The 25,495-nt window shown below is 41.2% G+C and overlaps 1 protein-coding gene across 1 annotated transcript in view; it reads left to right on the forward strand.

Moving 5' to 3' along the window:
- camsap2a (calmodulin regulated spectrin-associated protein family, member 2a) overlaps positions 1 to 25,495 on the forward strand; it is a 49,860-nt gene that overhangs the window by 13,602 nt on the left and 10,763 nt on the right. Inside the window, exons 3-10 of the mRNA XM_080505999.1 lie at positions 7,205 to 7,366; positions 9,324 to 9,407; positions 18,220 to 18,361; positions 19,179 to 19,318; positions 24,627 to 24,723; positions 24,926 to 25,022; positions 25,171 to 25,202; positions 25,322 to 25,391. Of these exons, the coding sequence (XP_080362125.1) occupies positions 7,205 to 7,366; positions 9,324 to 9,407; positions 18,220 to 18,361; positions 19,179 to 19,318; positions 24,627 to 24,723; positions 24,926 to 25,022; positions 25,171 to 25,202; positions 25,322 to 25,391 (824 nt within the window). The remainder of the gene's footprint in view (positions 1 to 7,204; positions 7,367 to 9,323; positions 9,408 to 18,219; positions 18,362 to 19,178; positions 19,319 to 24,626; positions 24,724 to 24,925; positions 25,023 to 25,170; positions 25,203 to 25,321; positions 25,392 to 25,495) is intronic.

Raw genomic sequence — 25,495 nt, forward strand, 5'->3', positions numbered from 1 at the left:
GACATTCATTTAGCTGTGCTTAAATGTCATTAAGAAGAGGAGAAAAGCTCAGAGATCAGACTTCTTTAAAGCTTTTTTTCCCTCCCCAGAGCCGTACCACACTAATTGTGCGAATGAAGATGTACGTGGGTCAATCTTTAACAAGCAGAAATGTTATTTTGGACACATAAACACGGGGTATAACACATCACACACGGCCTTTTGTAGGCCACTGTATTTCATACGAGCAATTCCTTTGTGTGGTGTTAAGTCAAGCTTCTGCGATGGATTTTCACCTTTGAATTTCCACTGTTAATAAAAAATGAGCAATGCTCGCCCATTTCTCTTCGTGGGGATTCAGGGAGCCGACAAGGGAACGGCACAATAAAAAAAAAACAGGATATTGACCATGAAGCAGCATCTTATGAAATGAGAAATCTGTACAAGACTTCTTCACTGAAGCAGCTTAGACGGAGAGCAAGAAGTATGTGAAAGGGTTGTTTAATGTTTATGTATTCCTTTGTGAATGTGAGTAAAGCCTTCGACCTATTGTGGTGACGATCAACCCATTAGAGCAGGTTTTTTACATTCAGTAAATAATGAAAGTATCTTGGGCTTCCTCATAATTAAAAAAAATCATCCGCTTGTGTCCTGGGAAATAAATCAAATTGGATGAAAGAGCCACATCCCCTCTCTTTCTGCTCTCGAGAAACCGCCCAATCTGGACACTTGATCAGTGATTGGTCCAGTGGAGCTACTGTGAGCTGCCGATGTTGTGCAGCTCTGAGGTTTGACTCTTGCACAGCTCTATGAATACGCTAACGCAAGAGTTCACTCATTATCATCGGTTGCTGGAAGTAATTGGCAATAAATAGCATACCGTTATTTGTGTTATTGCTAGATGGTTTCTTTTGTTTTCACTGTAATAAGACATGTTACACCTACATTAAATTCATTTCTTATAAATAAGTTTTGCTCTCCCTTCAGGTTTTTTTTTCTTTTTTATGTTTTCTTGAATGCTGTACAAACACCATTGAGCTCAAGCCATTTGGAATCAAAAGCATACGCTCCCAGCAAACCTTAAAGGTTAGTCAGCATGACGTCAGGGAATGTTAGAGAGGAAGCAGCTCTATTGCCAACGACAGGCACGTGTGCAGTAATGGGAAAGGCTGACCCTTTCTCCAGGCAGTGAAGTATCTGCCTCTCTTCAATTGTTTCCCCCCCCCCCCCCCCCCCCCCCCTTCTCTACATCCGTCCAATAGCTTTACTGCCTCTCTGAATTTCTTGGCCAGAACGAGAAGTGTTTCAGAAAGCCGCTTTCATTCATTCAGTCATTTGGCAATAAGGTGGCTGTCATCATAGTCTGCTTTGAAGTATTTTATCAACCGTCCATCTACATTGTCAGCTCGAACCATGACGTGGTCAAATTACAAACACCATGACACTGCTAAATTTCTCATAGGGGTGGCACCGCAGGGAGTGATTTCTTTCATCTCAAAAGCTTGGGGCGGCCGTGTGAGTGACAAGCACATTACGTACAACTGTTGTATATGAACACATTTGCTTCCTGGAGATGTGGTGTGAGCAGATCCAGGTTTGACATTGCAGACAGTGTTGGTTTCTACGGTGCTAAACGAGCAATATATGTGGTAGAAGTCAACTCTGCATTAGAAATTGTCAGAATGTCAGAATACATGTTGAATGAGTGATTGGATTAGTAATGAACAATTCTACCATGAATGTAGAGAAGGATTAATATTTAGTGTGATTTCTAGTTAGTGGAGGTACACAGTTCCCACTTACAAGACATCGATTGTTTCAAATTTGTATCATACATCTACGATACGCCTGGGAATCATATTGCCTCGTGTGCTTTGCAGATGTTACATTTATACTTAAAACTGTGCATGTAGATTTAGATAACGTGAGGACCGTCAATTGTTGGGAAATTTGTTAGGGATTGATGTTTTATTTTGTTCTGAAAAATGTATTGTTGGACTATGCATACAAGAAATAAATGCAGCAGTGTGATTTCATTAATTATTGCCCTTAGTGTACTTATTTATCACTTTCAGCTTCACTAGAGGTTTGGTGACTAGAACACAGTTGCACACTGTTTAGTAATACATCAAATAATTGAATTTGTAAAACAGTGCCCATCAGTCAATGTTACAGGGAACAGACAGATTTTCTTTTTCAGAGGAAGGTGGAGGCAAACATGCTTGTTGTTATTAGTCATTATTAATTTTTATTTCATCAGGCGAGTACAAAAAATAAACATTTGGATGCTTGATCTTTCCTGCTTCAATGCTGGTGGTGATGCAAACACCCACGTGGCTGCACACTTCACTGACTCTAATAAACTGATTGTTGATCATTATATGACGTATACCTAACACATTTCAACTGTGAAATGCTCGTACAAGGAGACGGGTACAACAGTTACACTCGTGAATGTTACAGACAATGTGCTGTCACCACTTCCCCGTCTTGTTCGAGCAACACCCACGGCTCCAGTGGAGTTTCATTACACCTCCGGGAATGAGTGACCTAAAATTAAAAACACAAACTTGTGAAATAATCATTACAAAATCGTGAATCTTGAATTTGGCTTCGATGACAATTTCATCACGAGGTTCTGCACAGACGCCATGTCGTTAGGATTGTCATACACTGTGTCTGGCTCAAGTGTAGGAAATAAGGTCACGTTTACTTACCTTGGCCAATATTACTTTCCTTCGTTTGTGAGTCTCTTTCACGACAATATTCCTCATCTGTCTGGACACAAAAAAGTTGTATGCGGAGAGGCTTTTGTGCGCCTTCGTCTGTCTCCCCGTTACAAAACTTGTAGTTCACGATGTCCATGTAATTTACACTCGGCCACATCCTGACATCGTCCTCAAATTTTAACAAATTGCTGTAGGGGTCAACCCCACCGCACCGCACACTACCTGGCTTTATCTGGAACACTTAGTCCTTGATACATTTGGGAAAAATCCCAGGAATCCGCAATTGAATATGTCTTGTTGTTGTTGTTATGCAGCTGGGTACATAAAGATGGCGGGCCCAAGCGAATCGGAGAGGCTCATGGGAAATGTGACATCAGTTGCAAAGGATCGATTCCCAGTGTCGGGTACTTGCTGCTTTACTAACTGTCCATTTGTGGATTGAGGGCTATGTTGAGGTCTCCTCCCACGATACGTGTTTTGTCAGTGTGTTGAGAGGCTGGTGAAGACGTTGTGATAGAAGGAAGGGTCATCAACATTTGGGCCATAGATGTTTGCGATGCACATCTCCATGTTCTGAAGAGAGATCTGAAGAATTATAAATCTTTCTGGAGTTATAACAAGCTGAGTAATGAGTTTATATAGTTTAATCCGTATTAATTGTAGGCGAAGAACGGGAGCGTGTCTGAGGTGCAGGTCCTCCTTGCGTGACTCACCTCTTTATTTCTTTTTAACTGATTGGCTCAGAGTTTACTGGATCTATTGCCATGTTCAGAGTTCTCCCAGCGTAGTCTCTGCAGTTGAAATTGTGTTTTTTATGTTCATTTATTTCATTCAAGTCCATTTTTTCCCTCTGGCTGCGCTCTTCCTGCTGCTAGCGTCATGTAGCTTTATGCAGCTTGTGGTCCCTGATTGTTGTGGTTTTTTGACGACATTGCGGACCGCGGTGGGGGGGTTTTCTTTTTTCCTCAGACTCTTTGCCGACTTTGCCACGAGCCGGGGTTTTAAAATTGGTCTGGGGCCCGTGTTTAAAAAAAACAAAAAAAAAACAACAGTTTTCATACTTCTAATTCTAAAGCACCGCCTCATGTGGATGACAGGCCAAAAACAGCACGTTTAGGTGAACCGGTTTCATGGTGCGGTCGGCCCCTTAATTTCATCTGACACTTCCACGTGGTCAGCTGATTCTTCACTGACCATCCATCTCGGACAGCGTCTCCCAGTACCGCCGCTACAAGCACACGGGTTTGAAGACGACGTTGAGCATGACACAAACAGTGTGGAGATGCAAGATTTTACATTCAGAACGCTTAGACTGCGATAGTGAACTCCATCAGCCTCATTAATTGTTAACTCTTCGCTCAGTAACTCCATGCTTGGGGACAGGAGTCACGCGGAAATATTTTAGCCGTAATCCATTTATTTTTGTATTTTTAAATGATGGGAGTTTGGTTTAGATAAAACAAAAAATTGTATGTGTTTTGTCTTAGAAAATATAAGGATATACTGTTTGACACAGTATATCCCTAAAACTATATCAAAATGCGAGTAAGGAATTTACATCTGTGCAAGTTTTATTATCGTCAAGGGATGAAAATCTGACGAACATTAGAGGCATTGACAGAAGATAAAGACTGAACAGATACACATGATCATAGACATTCAAAATAAAGACTATTATTAAAACTATCACTAATCATAAGTATTATTGTAACTCTTTAGCTGGTGAGAGTTTGAACTGGAGGGATTCTCAGTGCTGCTTCTTCTTTATTCATACATTCAATGTTTCTATTTTCTGTTTCTATCTCACACTTTTCAGAGATGGGTTTTTTATTTTGGTTGCGGGGGCAGTGGTTCATACGGTTCACTGAAACGCTACCTCTGCTTACCGAGTGCGGTTATGTTGTCACTTCATAAAATATTCATTGTCTCAGTGAAAGCAAGTGAATGTTGGACGGAGCTCTTGGCCCAGCGCAGACCTCCGGGTCCCACACAATGGCTCGTTGTCATTCAGTATCATTAGAGGCTCCAGGTCTGTGGCCAATAAACAAGATTAACTTTCCCTGTTAACATTTTCTCTCATCAACCCACAGCCGATCAAAATCAATATCCTTCAATTACTCAGTGGGAAGGAAACGAAGACAGAGTGTGTGCGTGCGTGAAAGACCTTTGAGGATTTACACTTCTCTCTTGGCCTTTATTAGATTCAAGGACATTTTGCCCGGAATTGATCATTTTGTTGTGCAAATGGAAACCAGAGTCGTAACCACAGTCAGCAGCCTGATAACAGCATTTGTTTACATGCATGCATTTAGTCGTGTTGGTATCATTTGGATCATTTGGATCATCTTGTTTGGACGTGCTAAATGATTCCCAATAGCACACATCTCGGCAGCGTGTTATTAAAAGGGTTTGGTTTGCTGCCTGGTTGCGAGAGACGGGGGAAATAAAGCACACCCTGATGCAACGTTACTCAACAGTTCACACAAATGGTCAAATGCAAGAGCAAGTCTTAATAATGATCATTTATGATGATGTACTGTCTCTCTCTCTCTCTCTCTCCCTCTCTCTCTCTCTGTCTCCGTCCATCTATTTGGAGTCAGTGATTCATCATGTGTCAGTAGAGCAGCTAAATAGAATGAAAGTGTTAACACACATTCTTTCTGACTGTGATGATGTCTAATTTGACTATGATAAAAACAACATGTTTTTGCAATTCATCCATTCTTTGCCGCTTTGCAAATTGCCCATATATGAGAGTAAATGTAAGACGATATTCTCTATTTTGCACTTCCTACTGTGCTGAGATGTGGGGAAATGTGTATAAAACAAATATAGGTGCAATATTCCAACTATAGAAAAGGGCTAGTACATTAATATATAATTCTGGTTATTTTGAGTTTATAAGTCGATTATTCGTACAGTCCTGCACAGTTCCAGATATTGTGTTGTTAAAAAAATATATACATTGGGTTCAGAACAAAAGCCTTCCATTTCGTATTCAAGAGTGTCGTAAACTGAGAGAAGGCAAATATATAAACGTATTTTATCAATGTTGAACTATGACAAAGATGTAGACTTTTCACTCGTATCAAGTCATATTTGTGATGTAACACAGTTAGTTAATCCCGACTAGTTATTTTTCAGTATTTAAATTCTATCCAAGCTACCAAAGAATTGGTTTCCTTTTTGCCTTGGTGGGCTGCATTCGACCACAAACATTCCTGAGGGATGTCGCTCTGTTCTTTCATGTTACAATGACCTAGTTTCTGCAGGTTTGTGTCCATGATGTGAATCTCCTGGTCCACCACATTCCAAAGATGCTGTGCTGAGCTGAGTTCTGGTGCAGACAGTGTTCTCACCGACATGTACAAGAAACCAGTTTGAAGTGAGGCTCGGAGCCCCTCTGTACATCTCTGTGATACGTGTCCCAGATATTGAGACATCGCAGGTAATGAGACCTTGCTGGGGCCACATGCATGAATGACCCTCAGTCGCCCTGTTGCCAAGTCTCTTAAGTTTCCTTCAATGGTCCGATTTCATCAATACTGACCGCTGCAGAAAGGAGCATCAACAGCTGTAGTTTTGGAGATTCTGCTCTAAGCTGTCACAATTCGATCCTTAACAAAATCACTCACATCTTTACGCCTGCATACGTGCATTAACTTTCTTAAACCTCACTGCCCATATAGGACATTTTTCCATAGCGATCTCGGGAACAAAACATTTCTGAAGTTACAGAAAACTTAACATATGAAAAGAAAGTGATTTCCCCAGTTTTATTTGAGTGAACTAAAACTGGAAGAAAATGTGTTTTAAAAGCCAAATGAGCAACGTCAATTAAATGAAAAACACAAGGAAAGCTGAGCAAAAATGAATTGGAATGAAATGGAATTGAATAAAATATGATAAATAATTGAAAATTATTGAAGAATATGGCAGCAATACAAATGGTCAAATTCTCTCTCTATATATATATATCTATATCTATATCTATATCTATATATTGGATTTACTACATATTGAATGTGTAACATCACTCGTTTATTTATACCCTCCTAGCTAAAAACAAAACATGTTTAAGTTGCAGTACTTTTATGAAATGCTTTTATTTTGTTTCATGTACGTACTTTTATGTCCTTTCAGCTTTCTACGAGCCTTATGAAACATTTTAAAAATTATTCATATCCAAAGTATTCCCCAGACTCTTATTGGCCGATTCTTATTTTGCTCCCTCGTCCTCATGCGTTTCATTGAACTTCTTTTACTGCAGTGTCCCTTATGGATGTATTTATGATACCGAGTCCAATACAGTATTTAATTTGCCTAACAGTACTTAAGGGAATGGATAGGCCTCTCCGTGTTTTGACACGACAACAGACTGAGCCCGTAAACTACTGTATCTATACAGTAGTCTGTGGAATCTGTGGATTCAGCCGTAGCTGCACTCGAAGCACAGCTTTGTTTTGCACCCTTTAATACTGTGTTTCCTTTTCCAGAGCGCCCACCTGGCGATGATTGACACTCTGATGATGGCCTACACGGTGGAGACTGTCCATGTGGAGAAGGTGATGGCTTGCATTCGCCAGTTTTCATCCTGCGACCCTGAGGTGGAGACGCCTTACGACACAGAAGACACAGTGACCACCTGGGTCAACAAGGTGTGTAATAGTTCCCTGTTGCTCATACTGCACACACGTTCCTGTAGAGAATCTGCTTCAGGAGCTTTTTACCAAAAAGGAAGCTTGAACTATGAGTTGTGATGTTGGAAAGTGAAATTGGAGATTACACTCGAATCACTGTCCTAAATATGATGAATTCTGCTCCACATACACGACTTTGTCTTGGAGGCACGTGTGAAACATCTTGCTGGCGCGACGGATGTGAGACGATCCTATTTTTAATGCCTTTGCAAGTATTTACAGCAGTTCACCAGACTGTAGACAATTTGTTCATCCCATCTGGTGAAATTATCAGCTGTGTTGTTTTTTGGGTTTTTTTCAGGTTTAGTATTTGCTTTATGCTAGTGCGCTAAAGTCAGTATGGCTTTAAGTATTATTAAAGATGTGGTACAAAAACAGGTCTGAAGACTTTATTGGTTAGTATTTTGGACCTTATCCACTTCTCAGCTGTTCATCTTTCCAATGTGCAATACACAAGATACAAGATTGTGTTCAAATGCAACAAAGGGATCTTTCAATTTATTCATATTGTATCAAAAAACTTTTTTTTTTTTTTATTCAACTTTAAAAATGTGTGGCTAACTTGGCATATTATTTCAATACGACAAGAAATGGATCATACACGACCCGTCATATATGATACGGTTTAGTGCATGTCACACATATCCCATATGGATTCACTTCAAGAGCTACCAAATATTCACAAAAACATATAATAAGCCAACTTCATTACACGCGACCATGTGCTGTCCAAATGAGGATTTTTCAGTTTTGAAGTGCCAATAGGCTGAATGGTCCACTTAAACAGATGGCTGGGACTCCTCAATGCAGTACTACACTGCTCGGTCTGTTTACATTCTTTTAGTAGGAATGCTGGGTTTCTGCCAGCTCTGAGCTGAGCAGCACACACACACACACACACACACACACGCGCGCGTGCAAACACACACATGCACACACAAGACAATAGCTGACAGGAGGTGTGGTCATGGTGTCCTACTGGTCAGACATATGGCTCTCTGTTTGAGGCCACTCGCCAGTATGGATCTACGTTTCTCCGTGTCCATTTGCTTGAATCTTAAATCGACAAAAAAAAAAAAATAATAATAATAGTTAGGCTTGATTGAAATGAACACAACTCTCCTCCACTTGACTTCATTTATGAATACAAACTGCAAATACTCACCTAAAAATGAGGTCATGATATTCCTGTTTTGTAGATTCATGTTGTGTTGCGAGGGGAAAATAGTTGAAACATGCACGCAATAAAGTACAATCACAGTCTGACTTCTTCGTCATGATCAGGGTGAATGAAGTGTTTTCTTTCGTTTTTGTTTTTTCAGGTTGCATGCTATACTGGCTGGAAATGTTTAACCGCTGCTAATAAATTTCAATTTCAATAACCAACCATTTAAAAGCAACCGTGGCCCCTCATGTTTAGTAATGAAACCAAACACAGGTGTGACGTTTCGTATTTGAGATATACAAGTTGTCATGGGTCACTTCTGTTCCCAAATGTCCACAAGGCATGTTCACACAGTTGAAAACTTTTTTTTTTTTCATTTAAGAGTGTTCATATGGTAAGAAGACACAGTGGACAAGCGCATCGCAATGGACAAACAAGTTGTAATCACTCACATGTGATATTAAAATGATGCATATGAAGATAATACGGCTGGTAAAGGCATGAAAAGGCTGTTTTCACTTTTTGCTTTGGAGCATATCTTGCTAAGAAGGCGGGGCAGGCAAATAAAGTGCATTGATGTTTTTTTTTTTTTAACCCACATAATAAAGAATTTTTAGGGCCATAACTTCCCAGTGAGAAAGCGTTTTAATGTATTTTTTTTTCCCCTTCTAAGTTTCTCCCTGAATCCAACATACCTCAACTCAATGAATGTGTCATCATAGCGAAGCTCAAGTGTGTGCTCTCTTTCAGGTCAATGAATATCTGAAAGATATTGTAGCTCAGGAGCAGAGGAAGAAGGAAACGCAGGGTGCTGAGACAGCCGGGAGTCCTCGGGTGAGTCATTTACCAGCATAACCACAAACAACACACACAAACATCTTATACGTTTGACGGACAGATTCGCTCTCAGTGAAATCCTTGGCTTCACTTAATAGATTTACCACGTTTGCCTTTTCGACTGACAGACACTTGTCTCGGACGTCTGAGTCACTGTAAAGCCCGCGAGCGAATTCCCCAGCAGAACTTAAGCTGTTCAAACTGCAAACATTGAGGGAAGATCTCACTTTCAAAGTGTCTGAGCGTTGGACTCACCTGAATCTGTATGTATTGAATCACAAAAAGAGCAAATCCAAGGTTACAGCTCCAACATCACAATGCTGTAATCACATCACAATCCAACTCGACAACTCGACATGCCTCAGTCGCTCCGTTTGTGCCCGAACCTCCAGTCTGATTAGTCCAGCAGTCATTTAGTGGGAGGTCACCAACGTTCAGGGTCTGGCCCAAAGGACAAATCTGTTATATAACCATGCCCACCATCAGCGACAATTTAGAATTCTCCAACACATCCTTGTGTGCCCTGCGTGTTTTGTGTCTGTGAAATATCTTTTTTTTTTTTTATTATTATTGCTGTTTGCAATATTACTTTTACTAAATCACATTCACACACTCACTGGTGGAATTAAAGTACCTGGAAGCTAACATATATATATACATTCAACAACTAGATTACAAAATACAATTTGATCACTTTTTTTGTATTTACATCACTAAATTCAATATGCAATGTTTTCGAATTCAACTCATTACATTTGAAATACAGAAGAAGCTAAAAAAAATTGTATCCATGTAAATATGGGCAAGTGTGGCTCATAGCGGGTTGTATTTTGATGGTTTAATGCCCGGCATTTCCTTTCCACATGTTTAAGTGTAATTGGACGGCATGTTAATGCCCCAGCTGTGACATGATGTCATTGTTCTGTGAGAATTAAGCCTGGTATGTGTTTCTCTCCGTAACTCTATGGAGCAGCGCGTTTCTGAGGGATCCGTCATAAAACCGCACAGTAGAGTTTATTGTCCGATACGAGATGGTGTGTCGTGGCAAACATGTGCAGTGATTGAAGGACATGTTAGTTGATATAAATGTGATTTGTCATCATGAAACATCCAACTGTTTCCAAACAAACCAAAGCATCGATGTGACAAATGACCAGAAATTGGCTTGAAGGTTTAAAAGATTGAAATCCTTTTAGGCTGAAAACCTACAAGTGCAGTCAGTGCAAGATGTACATTCAGCCTGTGGTTTAGGTGGGGGAAGTGTTACCAACAATAGAACCAAACTCTTTGATGTAGACAGACAAAGGTGGACAAACCTGGCAAGTTGCAAGGTGATTTATTTCCCCAGGAATCAAACCCCTAACTGCCTTCAAAACAACATGGCAGGAGACTTAATGAACTTTGTTTGGTGTTTTTTTTTGTGTGTGTGTGTTGCCATGTTGGAGCGCATGGTCACAACATTGATTCATTTCTCAAATACTATGCAACGTTATGTAAGAAATATAAAAGCTGTTATGTGGTTGCCAGGGTAGCTGAATTGGTTTTGTTAATCTCTGTTTTATTAAGCAATATTTTGGCCCGTGGCGAGTTCACTTCCTCCAATTCAGTCAAGGCTCAATAAAAAAAAAAAGAGAGATATCGTGTCCTCTAATGGTAACCCTTTCTCCACAAGTCAGCATATGTAATAAAAGACGACGTACAGAAAGTGAAGAAAAGGTAATAACAGGGAGTCGAAACCAACAGAAATCCGCTGCATGTATCCGTGCAGACCGATATAGCAGGCCGTCTGGAAGACGAGCCCACACTGCAAACAAAACTGAACATTTCAGTGTTGACACACACTTTCTCCTCTCAGCTATGGACAGAGTTGAAGTAAGGGTCTCGTAGCCGGTCCGCTCCGTGTCCAAAGCATCGCAGCCTCTCCTGGGACGCTCCTGTCAACATTCTCATGAGCGAGTTTAATCCATTCTCCCGTCACCGTAGCTCTTCTACTGTGAACCAGCTGTCCACATTGACTACACACAAATAGAAGCCGTCTATATTCTAAAACACTTTCTTTGATAAAAGTTGGCCTAAATCCCAGTCTGTCAAATTTGCTGGACGTGTTCCGGCTACAGAAGCAGTCTCGGGTATTAAATAAGACGTTTTGGCTCGTCTGCTGCTCGTATTGTGGCAAAAAGGGCATCAACTGCTCCAGAGTTGATTCAATTTCAGCCACTCTGATTTTATAGCACTTTGAGGCTTCTTTATTCTGAAAACTCATGTTGTCGTAGTGATACATCTGAAATATCTTGTAATTGTAGCTTCTTCAGGTTTGTGAAGTGTCTAAATGACACTGTGGCACAAAACTCTTTTTACTGTGCACCGAGTAGTTATTATTGTGATGCTGCAGCAAAAGTAAGAACTGACTCTGCATCTTCGCTGAGTGCAGTGATGAGATATGAGAGACGAGGGGAGGGTGTGTATGGATGATGTCACTCATGTATTCACCTCCATCTTCACCCTTCATGCTTTGCTTCTTCTACCATCATCCATTATGCATCGCCAGCGAGTTTTACTGACCCCTGAAAGTCAAAAAAAACCCTCAACACACGTTCAGCAACCATGAAAATGCTCTGCTCTGCATCCCTCAGCCACTCAATCCTCCCTCTTTTCTCTTGCTAATTTAATTCGCCACATTTCTGTGTTGCCCTGGTTTTGATCTCTACTGAACTCCTGAGGCTTTTCTCCAACCCTTCTTATATCTGCCATTCCTCCCTTTACAAGCTTCATTTCTACCACAGGTCTTGTCAGGCAGACTTACTGCGCGAGTCAACACTGTCAGTGTAGCGTTTGATGCTTTTGTGGTCCAGATGTTCTGCAAGTTAGAAAGTTTATCCATGGGGGAAAAAATCATAACCCAATGTTGTGTATGTTTTAGCCTGCAGAAAGTGGATGGAGGCTTTGTGTGTGTCTGTGCGTGCGCATGTGTGTGTGTGTGTGTGTGCGTGCGTGTGTTTGAGGCTGATCTGACGAGTCAGTGTGCAGACGCAGCACTGAACATTTCATCTCCAACACAAAGGAGGACACATACTCTACCAGAGTTGAATCGAAAAGCATCATCACTTTTTTTTTTTTTTTTTTTTTTTATATGCTTGTTGAACTGGCAGCTTCTTTCTCAAACCCGATGACTTAAGTTTAAACTTTTTTTGTGGTGAAGTCGCTGACTGACTGTGTCATATACGGCGCAAATTCTGCTTATTACATGATAGCACGTCCATTTATTTTGCCCTCAGGATGTAGATTTGGCTCTTTGTTAACATCCTCTTCTGTAACCTCTGGGCAGCTCATGCGGATCAGTGCCGGTGACAATATGCAATGGAGTGATGTCGCTCTCTTGCTCATGGCTGACATTGTTCCCATTTCAGCGTTGGTAAAAATCAGTCACTCTGCTGCAGACGTCCAAATTCATGTTAACTGCTGTCCGCATGTATGCATCTGCTCTGTCGTTTCAATCATTTTCTGGATTTTGTAGTAAGTAACAGTAAGTTTTGTATTCAATGAGATTTGAAGCAAAGATGATTAAGTGTTTTGCAGAACCATTCTGTTACACATAGGTGATGTGTTTATTTCTTTGTTTGGTAGGTTGTTTGTGTATTTGTTTATTTCTGAACAAGTACAAAAAATAAAAATAGAAGAGAACAGAATGAATAAAAAAAAAAAAGAGAGACATCCAAATGAGTAATCCAGAGATCACTGGACACACAATCCAATTTCCAATGTTACTATATTTGTGTTACATGTTCGAAAAGGGGAGCAGGAAAAAGTATAACTTTATTAGATGGGCTGATTTATTTTTAAAATCGAGCTGCACAAATATGCAAAAAAGACAAACAAAAACATGCCCATGTTTATTTCCGCTGTCTAGGAGCTTCAACCATCCTTCCCCGATCCTTCTATCACTCCCCACACTTCCCCCTCATTCTGTCTTTGCTGTATGACTGCAGTGTGAGTCACGCAGGCAGACTCTGTCAGACAGACAGAGAGACAGAGAGACACCTCCCCTTTGTGGACGGCGCCGTGTAACTCAGCAGGGAAACTGTGTCTTGGCGTCTTGCATTGCGTTGAGAATGGAGGGTGGAGGGAAATGCTGACGCAGCATCAGGACAGAAGAAGGCCGGACTAATCCTTTGAAGTGGCAAGAGCTGAGAACTGCTGGACATGTCGGGACGAGAGGATGATTGTTTTGGCCGCGATGCACAGATGTAAAAACACACATGAATAAGAAGCCCATGCACTTTCCAGGCATGTGTGTGCTCTGCTATAAGGAGATGATAGAGTGGAGCTTCGCCTCTCCTCGGGGGTTTGATTGGTGGATTTGTCGGTTGGAATTAACAGTTCGTGTCACCCCGTTCTGCACCAAGAATCTCCAATCTGTAATTTTAATCAATTGTTTAGTCTCTCTTCAAGTGGAGGCTTGCAGGGCTCCTCTGGGGGATACGAGAAAGATTAGTAGAGGGGGCCGCAACAAAGAAAAGCTCTGGGGGGGTCAAGTAAATGACTTTTCACAGTTTGTTCCTCGTAATTTTCCCACACTTTAAAAAAAGTTACTTTCTAACCAAAGAAGTGGGATTTGACTTCAGAATATCCCGACAGCAAACTAATCTTCTGTTAGTAAAACACCCGACTCACCTTTTCTGCATTTTCATTTGGATCACAGACATTCCTGGTGAAATATCTTTCAAGAGCGCGACCACGACATCAGCTCTAAGAAACCATCAGGATAATACAGCCTCTTTTGCACATATTGCTGAACATTTCTTGAAACTGGTATGAAGAACGTGATCAAAACAAGACAGTTAAAAACACTATTTGTAACTGAAACAATTTCATATTGAGTGTCCTTAACGTAGCCTTGACTGTCCGAGAGTTCGCAGGCCCCTCGATAACAATTGTACGCATGTCTGCGTTAGCCTGTGGGTCTGCAGTGACTTTGTCTGGTCATGAAATGAAAGCCAATGAAAGAGCACAGGATTTCGATCCGTCCCTCTCCAGCTCTCTAATTTCCATCTGCAAATACTCAACTTATTGCGGCTAAGCCCATGAACATGTCGACCAATTATTTATTACTGCAGAAATAAACGACTGATCGGTGAAAAGACGCTCGGCAGCATTTCGAGGACGACTAAAACAGTTGGGAAGTGGCCATATGAAACAAGATGTTCCTTTCTGCTCATAGAAGAGCAAAGTTGCAATGTGGGTCTTTACAGATCTAAAATTAAACTCAAGTACCATATTTTCCGCCCTATAAAGCGCACCTAAATACCTCAAATTTTCTCAAAAGCTGCCAGTGCACCTTATAGCCCGGTGCGCCTTATATATGGAAGAATTGCTCTACTCGAGACTGCTATTTGACAGCTGAACAACCAGAAGCTTTTATTTTGACAACTCTAACTTCGCACCCGGACGACACTCCACACAACACATTCATCACTCATGGTTGCACACCAACATTCTAACAAACCAAAATAAACTAGATGAAATAATGACTCCCTAAACTGGGGAACAAAAACACAGCATAAACACAATCAACACAACACCAAGCCCAACAAAAACCCACAATAACCTCCAACAACACAAAACATGAATTTGTCGCTGCAAGGCATGATGGGACACCATGCCTTGCAGCGACAAATTCATCCTGAGCTCCTCAGTGCAGCCGATAGAAACTCCCATAATTCATTGCAGCTGTTTGTGGTGTTTTAAATGCAATTATTGGGGGTTCTATTTGGCTTGTGGTGTCGGTAATAATTGTGTTGTGTTGTGTTTTTGTTGCTTAGTTCATGTAGTTTAGTTTATTACCGGTAGTTGTAAGTTGTCAACCAGCAGTGCAGAAGGTTTTGTGTGTAGTGTCGTCCTGGCATAGGCTGCAGGTAGGACTATCAAAATAAAGTGTGTGCACCTCTCTGGGTGTTAGAATCAGTGGAAAATATAACCTAATGGCTTTGAGCTATAAAGGTTGCTGACCACTGGTCTATTGCATGCGCCTTATAGTGCGGTGCGCCTTATATACGAACAAAGTTGTAAATTATGTCAATTGATGTAGGTGCGCCTTATACTCCGGTGCACCTTATAGTGTGGAAAATATGGTAAAGCAAAATTGAAGCGGGCAGAAACTTATATATACTCTATAATAAAATCGCATAAATTTGTTGTCGTGCGAATATTGTTTTACTTCTATCCCCAAACGGTTTCTGAGCAGCTTTGCTGTCTTTCAAAGAGCCGCCGGTCACACACAGATACAGACTGACAAATACACTGCAGATTACATTCCACCAGGTACGCTCCTCAAAAGTGCTTCCAAAAGAGGTGTGACGTTAATCAAATGACGGGGAACCCAAGAAAGTGACTATTGATCTTCTTATCCTCGTGTTGCCTCGAATTCTTGTTTTGACAGTTCCAGTACAAAGCGGCTGCAGTTTCTCACAAGTCACTGCTTCCCTTTGAAGTTGAGGACTTGCCAGCCGCTCTGAGTGGCACTTACATTCTGGGTCTTTGATGCTTCCTGGTAGCGTGGGAATTAGCTGCTAGCTGAGGGAAGCCGCTCCCCTGGTGGGATCGGCTCACATCGTCACTGAGAAGCTGACGGCCACATTTATGCAGCGGGAATGTTGTTTATCTAAGTTTTGCAAATGAACGCCACGCCACAATGAGCAATTAAAGGTTCTTCAGATGATTTTCACCGGATTCTCCACATTTTGGGGGGAAAAGTAAGGCAAGTCTTGGATTCCTTTTTATGGTTGAACACAGTTACTGTCTGCTTGTGACAGTGTTGTGTTCAGTCGAAAGAAGATTTAAATCTAGCTCTCAAATTCTTTTTTTTAGATTTAAATTCAAGTCACTAAGTTAAACTGGTAGACTTTGGTTTAACCAAAGATGCTGTCTTGTGTTTGAATATATCGTGTGTGTGTGCGTGTGCGTGTGCGTGTGCGTGTGTTTGAGTTGATTGAAATGCATTTTGAAAGGAAATTCAAAAGGAAGTGTCTGCATACTGGAGTTTATTACTTGTCTACTTTAAGGTCAATACATTTCCCACATGTTTGGAATGCCAGCAAGCAGTGTTTATTGAAAGGGTGTTCTGAAGTGGCCCAACAATAAGAATGCAGTAATAAAAGTGTATCAAGGTTTAAATGTAACCTTTTGCAAGAGACCGGATGGAATTTCAAGTCAGAGTATTTCCTACATCAGTGTCATATCCTCTTTTTTTAATAAAGGAATTTGTCCCAAACGCCTTAAAATATGCGCCCTGAGTTTGTTGCACTACAACTATCTATGCTAATAATCACTGAGCCAGTGATCATTAATTTCAAAGACTATTCTAAGAATATATACTATTGTAAAATTGTGTGTGAAAATCCTAAAACTCTGCAGAAAAAGCTGAAACAATGTTGTAATGCAGCATCAGAACTGCTGAGTTTAAAATGAACGCGCAGGCATTAACTGAGAGTAATCCATGGACACACACTATCAGTGCCTGGTTTTGCCCCGGGGGTAAATGGTGGGATCAGCTGCATTAAGCAGGAACTCACAGTCATGAGATATACTGATTGGTTTTGTATCATGCAGCTCAAAACTATGGTTCGTGTCTCATCAGCTCTTTGTTTTAGATAAATAAACTTTCAGCTAATGAAACACTGCAGTGATCTGATCCCAGAAACTAGTACGTCACGTCACGGCCTTTTTCTGTCATGAATACATTCTCTAATCCTCACATTTAAAAACAAATGGTTTGCTTCACTCTGACTTCAAAGGAAAGTTTAAACAGCCTATTTCCAATTCTCCTATTATTCAGAGGAAATTGTGATTATGAACAACAAAGTGGCCCGTATTTGTTTGCACTAATCCAGCTCCTCTTCTGAAAGTTAAGCCTTTAACACTGAAAACTAAATTCCACACTAAACATGATTTTGGGATTATTTCAGTTGAGTGGGACGCACAACAACAGAATAAGGGAAGGTGTCCTTCCCGTTTGGTCCCACCTGTCATGTCTTTCTCTGTAATGCTAATCCTGTTTCTACTAATCTCACTAACGGGTATTTTTCTGTGTATCTGTGTCGTGTCGTCTTTCTTTTCTTTTCTTTTTCTGTGCTGCTGCAGTCTCCAACCAAGTGGTACATGAAGCTTGTGCCTGTAAGTCAATTACATACTTCTGTCCATCGTGATGATGCACCGCTTTCTGTCTGTGATCACGTTTCCATCCGCTTGTTGAACGCATGTCCTCTCTTTCTTTTAGTTTCTTTTGTTTTGGACTCACAAAGTCACGTATTGTGCTTTGTCCGTGTGAGGTTATGTATAGACTAAAAACTAAAAATAAATGTAGAACGTGTGACAAAGATTGAGGAAATATGTTGATTGTCCTTCGTGGGAGAATAGGACATTGTGTACTCAAAATCCATCCTTGGACTCTTAAACTATATGATTCCTTATTTCCCTTGTTCTTGATAATGATGAGGCGCTCATCAGTGGAATCATAAGAGATGTCAAGAACTATTAGAAAAATAAATGTTAATTTCAGGAGTATTTGGCAGCTCACTGATCCAGCCTTCACCTGTAGGTCGTCATTTTCTGCTCTGCACATCCCTGTAACTACAGTATTGTAATTTTCAACACTTTTACTATTGAGTGTCCCTTAATGGAATTGAAACGTTCTATGCAGGAAGGCTCCAGAGCCACTCGTTTACCCTCATACATGAGCGGATCTAATCAAACCATGCAGGCAAAGTAATTCTGCACAATTCAATGTCGTTGACCGGATCTTTTCGTTCCACAGGCTCGCTACAGAAAGGAACAGGCCTTCACCCAGCCGGCTCCTTGGATCCCCCAAGTGGACAATCTCCTGAAAGACAGCTCAGACGGCTCAGCCCTGGGTGCACTGATGCATTTCTACTGCCCTCACCTGCTTCCCCTGGACGGTAAGAAGCAGAGAAAACAGAATTACTGTGCGTATTGGTTTAAAGCTGAAAAGCAGAGTACTGGGAGAGCAGTAAAAGTGATCGCTTTTCTACATGGCGAGTGTTTGACGAGCGCTTTAAAAACAGTGAGGAGACCCAGGTTTACTTGTTGGGCTTTTATCATGTTCTTCCTGTGTTTACTGTCGATGTTCTGATGACGGGACAACTTCCTCCTAAAATCCAAAGACATGCTTTTTAAGCGTGTTTGATAACATCGAATTGCTCATAAGAAGGAGTGTACATGATCATTTTCTTACTGCGTGAGTCCTGTGATAGAGCAGCAAACCTTGATAAAGATTGTCATTCTGACGTTATTTATGTTTAGAGTGTAATAAATGGATGAAAAATCAAAAACAACAACAATAGGTGTAACATAATTACATCACACTGCTGATTAGAAATGTTGACGGGTCTCGCATACAAACACAATCTCATACACAGTTAAACACATCAGCTGATTAAACACTGAGATAAAGGATTCATCAGTCAACATTGTTCTCTCTGAATGACAATCGACCTTTTAGCTCTGCCCAGTTCTTCATTAAGTCAAACTGCTGTCGCGGTCGGTCACAATCCTGAGACTCTTGAGCACCCTGGCCTGTTTCTATGTCTTTTTAAAGGAGACACAGAATTGTTTGGAACACACCTCATCCATCTGGGATCTTAAACAATCACCATCAGCGCAGTAAAATTCACTGAGGTGGCCGTTGACCAACCAACTTTAGTCGTTAGTGGCGCCACACTGACCGACACATGATGGCTTGCTCTGCCCCGCCAGGCGTCTGTCTGAAGGAGAACATGAGTCTGGCCGACCGACTGTACAACCTGCAGCTCATCCAAGACTTCTGCAAGGACAACCTGAACAGCTGCTGCCACTTCAGCCTGGAGGACATGCTCTACGCCTCATCCACCCTCAAGGTACTGCTCCAGTCTCACTACATTTCATATGAAAATGACGGCCTCGCTTCTTATATCACCAAGTATTATTATTGTTATTGTGTGTTGCTTGGTTGGTTGATGCTGCAAGCCTTTCAATTGCTCAGTGTGTGCAATATTCAATGCTGTGCTTTAAAGATCAATCACACCTTAATCTCCTAAGCAATGGCAGAAAATACTAATTGAATTGAAAGTAACGGCTGCATTTATGAACACTGGCTCAGAATCACAAAGTTAAGCCCAAACACTGGAGATCCGTTTCCAGGTTTTTAGGACAAAACAAATCCGAAGCCCATATGGTGTGGTTTTCATTCAAAAGGGGAAATTGGAACAGGAGAAACGAGCGGCAGCGTTGGCCGCCGTGGTGAGTCATGCTGAGGAAAAAATAACTTTTACTTCAAACTTTCTGTCTTCGCAAACCACGAGACTGCAGAGCTCATTGAGACGGGCTGTCCCCGGCTTCAGTTCCTTCTGTTTATCGTTACGTTATTTAACGTCGTCACCCTTCTGTGTCTTCTCTTTACTGCCACTGCGCTCAAACTCGGATCTTCTTTTTTTCTTCCTTTATTGTCTTTATTCTTGAAATAATATGGGTGTTCTTTTTCTCTGGTTGTTATTAGTATTATCATTATTAGTTATTATTGTTTTACTTTCTTCCACTGTGCAAACTGCTGCGTTTTCTTCGTGAAAATTTGCACACAAGTCACAAGTGGCGAACCATTTTTAAATTTTATACTCATTGCACATGCGTCTGCTAAAATGTCTCCATTGCGCCCTCTATATTGTTGACACATATGGAACGTCTAAAACCGGCAACACATTTCACCTACATGCAAGAAATTTGGCATGTGCAACACATCAAGCCACACAAAAATGTCACAGAGTCCCACACTGTAAACCCAACAGGAAGCCCACCGTTTGGCGTTAACTGTGAAAAAAATCTCCTCCAGGGTAAATAGAATCGCCAAACATCAATATGCACCACGGTCCGACGTGCGTGGGAGTGCGAGGACCCGTTCACCGACGCTGGCAGCGTTAATTCTATTTTGTTTCTCTAAAAGATTTGCTTTGGATGGAAAACACTTCTCTCTTGGTCATTCTCTATTCGTGGATATATTTTGTTTTTATGTTGCTGTGCCTTCTCCCTCCCAACAAATTAGCGCCATAGCTTCTATTTACAATCCCCACAAAGCTCCAAAATAATTGCACGCACGATTTTTTTTCGCATGAAAGTCACAGTCGCAGAAACCATAATTACAGGGTGCCGCTGTTTGTCTGTTGGTATGATGTAACCTTCCCACTATGCTGTGTTTGTGTTTGCTCTCAGTGCATCCAGAGGAGCTGCTGAACGAAAAATAAATAAATAAATAAATAAAAGATATGTTTGGATGAGTCTGACTTTTCCTGACTGTCACCTCAGCATGTCCTCTGACACGGGACAGTTGTGCTCAGCAGATTGAGTGGAGGTCACACAAAAAGGGCAGACCTCAGAGGATTATGGAAACTGGCTAAACACGCGTGTCTTTTACTGTTAAATGGATTCCGTTTCACAGGCTGTGTAATGTAACTTGGAACAACAATTTGCTTGTTATAAATAATAGAATAGAAATCATTTGAAATAGTAATGGAATGAATCTTTTATTGAGTAAATGGCATTGGATGCTGCATATTTGTTTTCCTATTAGACAATAACAAGAGGAAATAGTCGTGAACAGTCACCTTCACCTTCAGTATTTATCTACAAGAGCCATCAAATAAATTAGGGTCTGGAGCCAGAAAGCTGCAAGTGGCCCCACTGCTGTGCCTCACAGGCACTTATTCTACATAAATGAGGTCTGGTAATGGAAGCAACTATATTGACATCGCTGCAGGTATTATAATGAAATGCATTTGACAGAGCGCTTATGCCTTTCTTACTCCAAATTGCTGACAATGTGATCCTTGTCCTCATCGCAGCAGCACGGAAGCACATGTACCTTCACTACAAAAAAAAACAAACAAAAAACCAAGTAAACCAGCCAGTAACAATATTTTTGCTGACCCTGATTTCAGGAGGGATAAGAAAACATCCCAGTAGGAGAGAGTCTATCCCTGCGAGAAGCTTTGCAGCCAGAACTGCATACAGAACCATATTCTATAACCTTGACCCAGATTCGAGGCAGTCATACTCCAAGAGCCTGGGACTCGTGGCCTGTCACACTATTAGAGACCTTATTAGAGAGACTGAGCCGAGACATCTGGGGGGGGGGGGGGGGGGGGGGGGGGGTGGATGTGGAGGGAAAATGGAAACAGGAGAGAAGATAAGAGAGCATGAAACAATTAGAAAGAGAGTGATGTGGAAGAAAAAATAAAGAGGACTCACCTATTTTGGGGAAGTAGCGACATTAATATGATAAAAACATGCATAGAAATCCATCACGTAGTTACAAATACACTGTGTGAATCCCGCCCTCCACAGTGAGCAGATGAGCTTTGATTAGTTCACATGTTTTCTACCTGGATCTCAATGGCAAAATCCATAAGAAGATATATTTTATATATTTTTTTATTCTTATAGAATCGTTAAATGCGAGTGTGAAGGAGGGCTACAGCTTGTAGCCTCTGTCATTAATTATTTCTTTTATTGATCATTTCTTGTAAAATGTTCCTTCTTGTGGTTTCCTTCAAATGTGTGATGTTCTCAAAATAATTCAAAACGTTTTGAATTGAAAATATTCACCTTTTCACATTCAGATATCAGTCTTACACGGGACTCTTCCAAAGTAATATTGAGGTTCACGTCAAAGCACTTCATATGTCGAGCTTTACATACACTGAACTATGAAATATTAAAGGACTGTTCCTGTTCCAAATGAACAGCGTTGTGACGGTTTACTAAAGGCAGGATTGCTTGAAATGACATCCTGGTACTCTCACCAGGCACACAGCTTTCCTCCCCAACCCCCAGTCATACATCACAAACATCACTTTAGGCCTTTCTCTCCTAATGGACACCAGGATAGTAAATCACATCAACCTACTCCCACTTACTGGCCCCACATTTAATTAATTCACGGAACATCTAAATTACTATCTCTGGAGCCAATGGAAGAGAGAAAAAAAATGAAATTCATCAGCTCTGGGCTTTTGCTAATATTTGTCTCATTATTTTTTAGTTTTGTTTTTTTTTTTAATCATGAGGCATCCTAATGTAGCTCCGAGGAAGGCAATTAACACACTTAAAGTAATTTACAACAAGTGTTTTCAACTTGAGGGTAGTTTATCATTTGTGTCTTGAGCTTCACTCTGCAGTGTGTCACATTAAAATGATCTTTCTAAAAGTGAAATGGGTTCTTGATTTGTTGTAGAGATGAAAGCTCATATTACATTGGAGTATGTTTATATTGACTGCTGTGTTATTGCAAATAACACTGATAAAAAAAAAAGACTGTTAGGAGTTCAGCTTAATAGTTTCGATTTCAAGTATTTGCGATTTTTTGAAGGTTGTTTTTACGTGTTTATGAAGTCGATGGTGCAATTCTCGCACCCTGGTCGAGACGACTTCTTCCTTCAGAAACACAGCGTATACTCAGGATTTCTAACAGACGAGTGCGGGCAGACTGATCCACTTGGCAGTGAATCAGGAAGCAGATTTCTTCAGATTGCAGCGACTCTGTCTAGTCTGGACCCGCTGGACCCTGATCTTTTAATCCAGTGGTTCTTCAACTTTTTCACAGCGTGTGCCACCTGAGAAATATCTGGAGCTCTCCACCATTCTGGCTAACCTGAATATACAATAGTTGAGTACATACACAGCACTTGAGTTTTATCTCTGTAATCTGTTATGGTGGGTTTTTGGAGCTTGTACAGGGCAGTGTGGGGGTTTTGTGTCTATCCCCACAGAGTGGATTAGCTTTACCCCCCCCCCCCCCCCCCCCCCCCACCACCACCCCATCACCCTCAACTCTGAGCTTCTTTCTAATCACCAATCAGGTTACTGTTTTTTTTTTTTTTTTTTTTCCTCCACCCCCCCTGAGAATCACTCGCACACTCAAATCCCCAAACCACCAGATCCGGCGGTCCTGCAGCCCGTGGGGTGGCGATGCCAGTCGGTGGAGCGATAGGTGGGGCAGTCGTGCAGTGGTTGGTTGTTCCGGGATCACGGTGTTGTGTGTGTCTGTGTGGATGCTGAGGGCTGGCATTAAGCGATAACGCTCACACCTGGCGTGACCGTAGTAGTACTCGAGAGGAACAGATGGGAACAGATAAGAAGTGAGGCTGGGTTGCTGCCGTGAGTCTGCGAAGACGGGAGATTTTAATTTCCCCGGTTGGTCTGCTCTTTGTCTTCTTTCCTTTTGAATTTTCGCGCTTTATTGTTCTGGTCTTCTTGACTCACGGGAAGGCTGAGCACAACTGAAGGTAACATCCTTATTTGGCATTTAATACTAATTTTGCACTTACCAGCATTTCGCCTGAAGGGTCATGGAAAGAAGAAATGTACCTAAGAGTGGAAATGTAGCTCGGTTATAATTTTCTCTTTATTTTATTTATTTAAAATTATTTTTTGAAGTTATTTGAAATGTTGTACTTGGTTAGTTTTGCACACTTTCCTTTTTACATTATTGCAGCTCTGTATAGAATCATGTGTGCTGCAGAGTAATAAAAAAAAAAAAGAAAAGTATTATACTGCATCCTGAGTAGTCCAGTGTTTTGAGTGTTAATTGCCTCGGGCCCTCCCAGTGTGCCTTTGGACTGCAATGGAGCAATTTAAGGTGTGTGTGTGTGTGTGTGTGTGTGTGTGTGTGTGTGTGTGTGTGTGTGTGTGTGTGTGTGTGTGTGTGTGTGTGTGTGTGTGTGTGTGTGTGTGTGTGTGTGTGTGTGTGTGTGTGTGTGTGTGTGTGTGTGTGTGTGTGTGTGTGTGTGTGTGTGTGTGTGTGTGTTACAGCAAAATGTTGCTGATGATGTGATTCGGTACCTTTAGAGCTGAGCTGTGCACCATTGTCTTTGTCTGGAGACCATGGATTGAGGGAGGGGAGAGGGCGTGCTTCCTCAAGGTCGTTCCTGCATCGCTGCTTTCATTCTCAGTCGTTCTGCAGTTGTGCGAGTGTGCATGTGTGTGCAGGTATTAGAAATCCACTCTGGTTTGCAGTAGCACTCAGAAGTGACACCTGCTGGAGGAATGCGCACAATGAATGGGAGGCTGGAGCTTCAAGACATTCAGAATTTGGTTTTCAGAGATTCATGAACTGGAAAGTTGAATTTACGCCTCAACATTGCGTTTTTTATTTAATTCTTTCTTGTTTGTTTTCAGAATAATTACCTGGTATTCATGGCAGAGCTCTTTTGGTGGTTTGAAGTGGTCAAGCCATCTTTTGTAAAGCCCAGAGTGCTGGAGAGTGAGAGCACAGGTAATCACCGATTTCTTGTTTTTTTTTAACGATCTGCTGTTGCAACTTCGATTTTAGCATCAAGAGGTGCAAGAAGTAATGATGCTACAGTGAAGCGCTGTGTGTTATCTCTGGAAACACTCCAAAGGAAAGCAAACACTGTTGTGTTTCTGTTCATTATAAAATCACAGTCTAATGTATTTTCTCTGTCGTTCCACTTCAGAGCCCTCATCCTTGCTAAGGAGTATGCCAGTGATCCCCATCTCTAAGGCAACAAAGAGAAGTTTCATGGAAAAACCACCGAGCCCTGAAAGACCGAGGTATGTTCGCCTGAAATGTAGTATCCAGGATAAAAACCTTCCCGAACCGCTGATGGTGCTGATCAGCTGAAACAAGTCAATTTGTACAAAAAAAAACTAGATTTTATAAATGGAACATCCACTATTGTGTTTTCTTTTCTTTTTCTAGTTTGCCTCTTCGACCGCAACCTCGAAACTCAGGTAGTTAATTGGTCATCGTATGTGGAAAATCTTATTTGGCACATAAATAATAATTGTTTTTTTTTTTTTTTGCTTGTAATAAATTGTTTGTTTTCAATTGTATTTCTTGCGTTGTCCAGGAGAAATCAGGAGGTCAACCTCAATGTCCTTTGTTGATGGCAACCTTGGCACCTGGCCCAAAGAAAAAAGGTTGGTGTAATTTTAGCGACGGCCTGGCGGCGTCTCAGTGGGTCACGTGGATCACAAGTTTGGCAGTTCAGTTCCCATCTGTACCTGTTCATAACTCAGTTTTG

This window comes from Blennius ocellaris (assembly GCF_963422515.1).
Source record: "Blennius ocellaris genome assembly, chromosome: 12".
NCBI classification, from domain to species: domain Eukaryota; kingdom Metazoa; phylum Chordata; class Actinopteri; order Blenniiformes; family Blenniidae; genus Blennius; species Blennius ocellaris.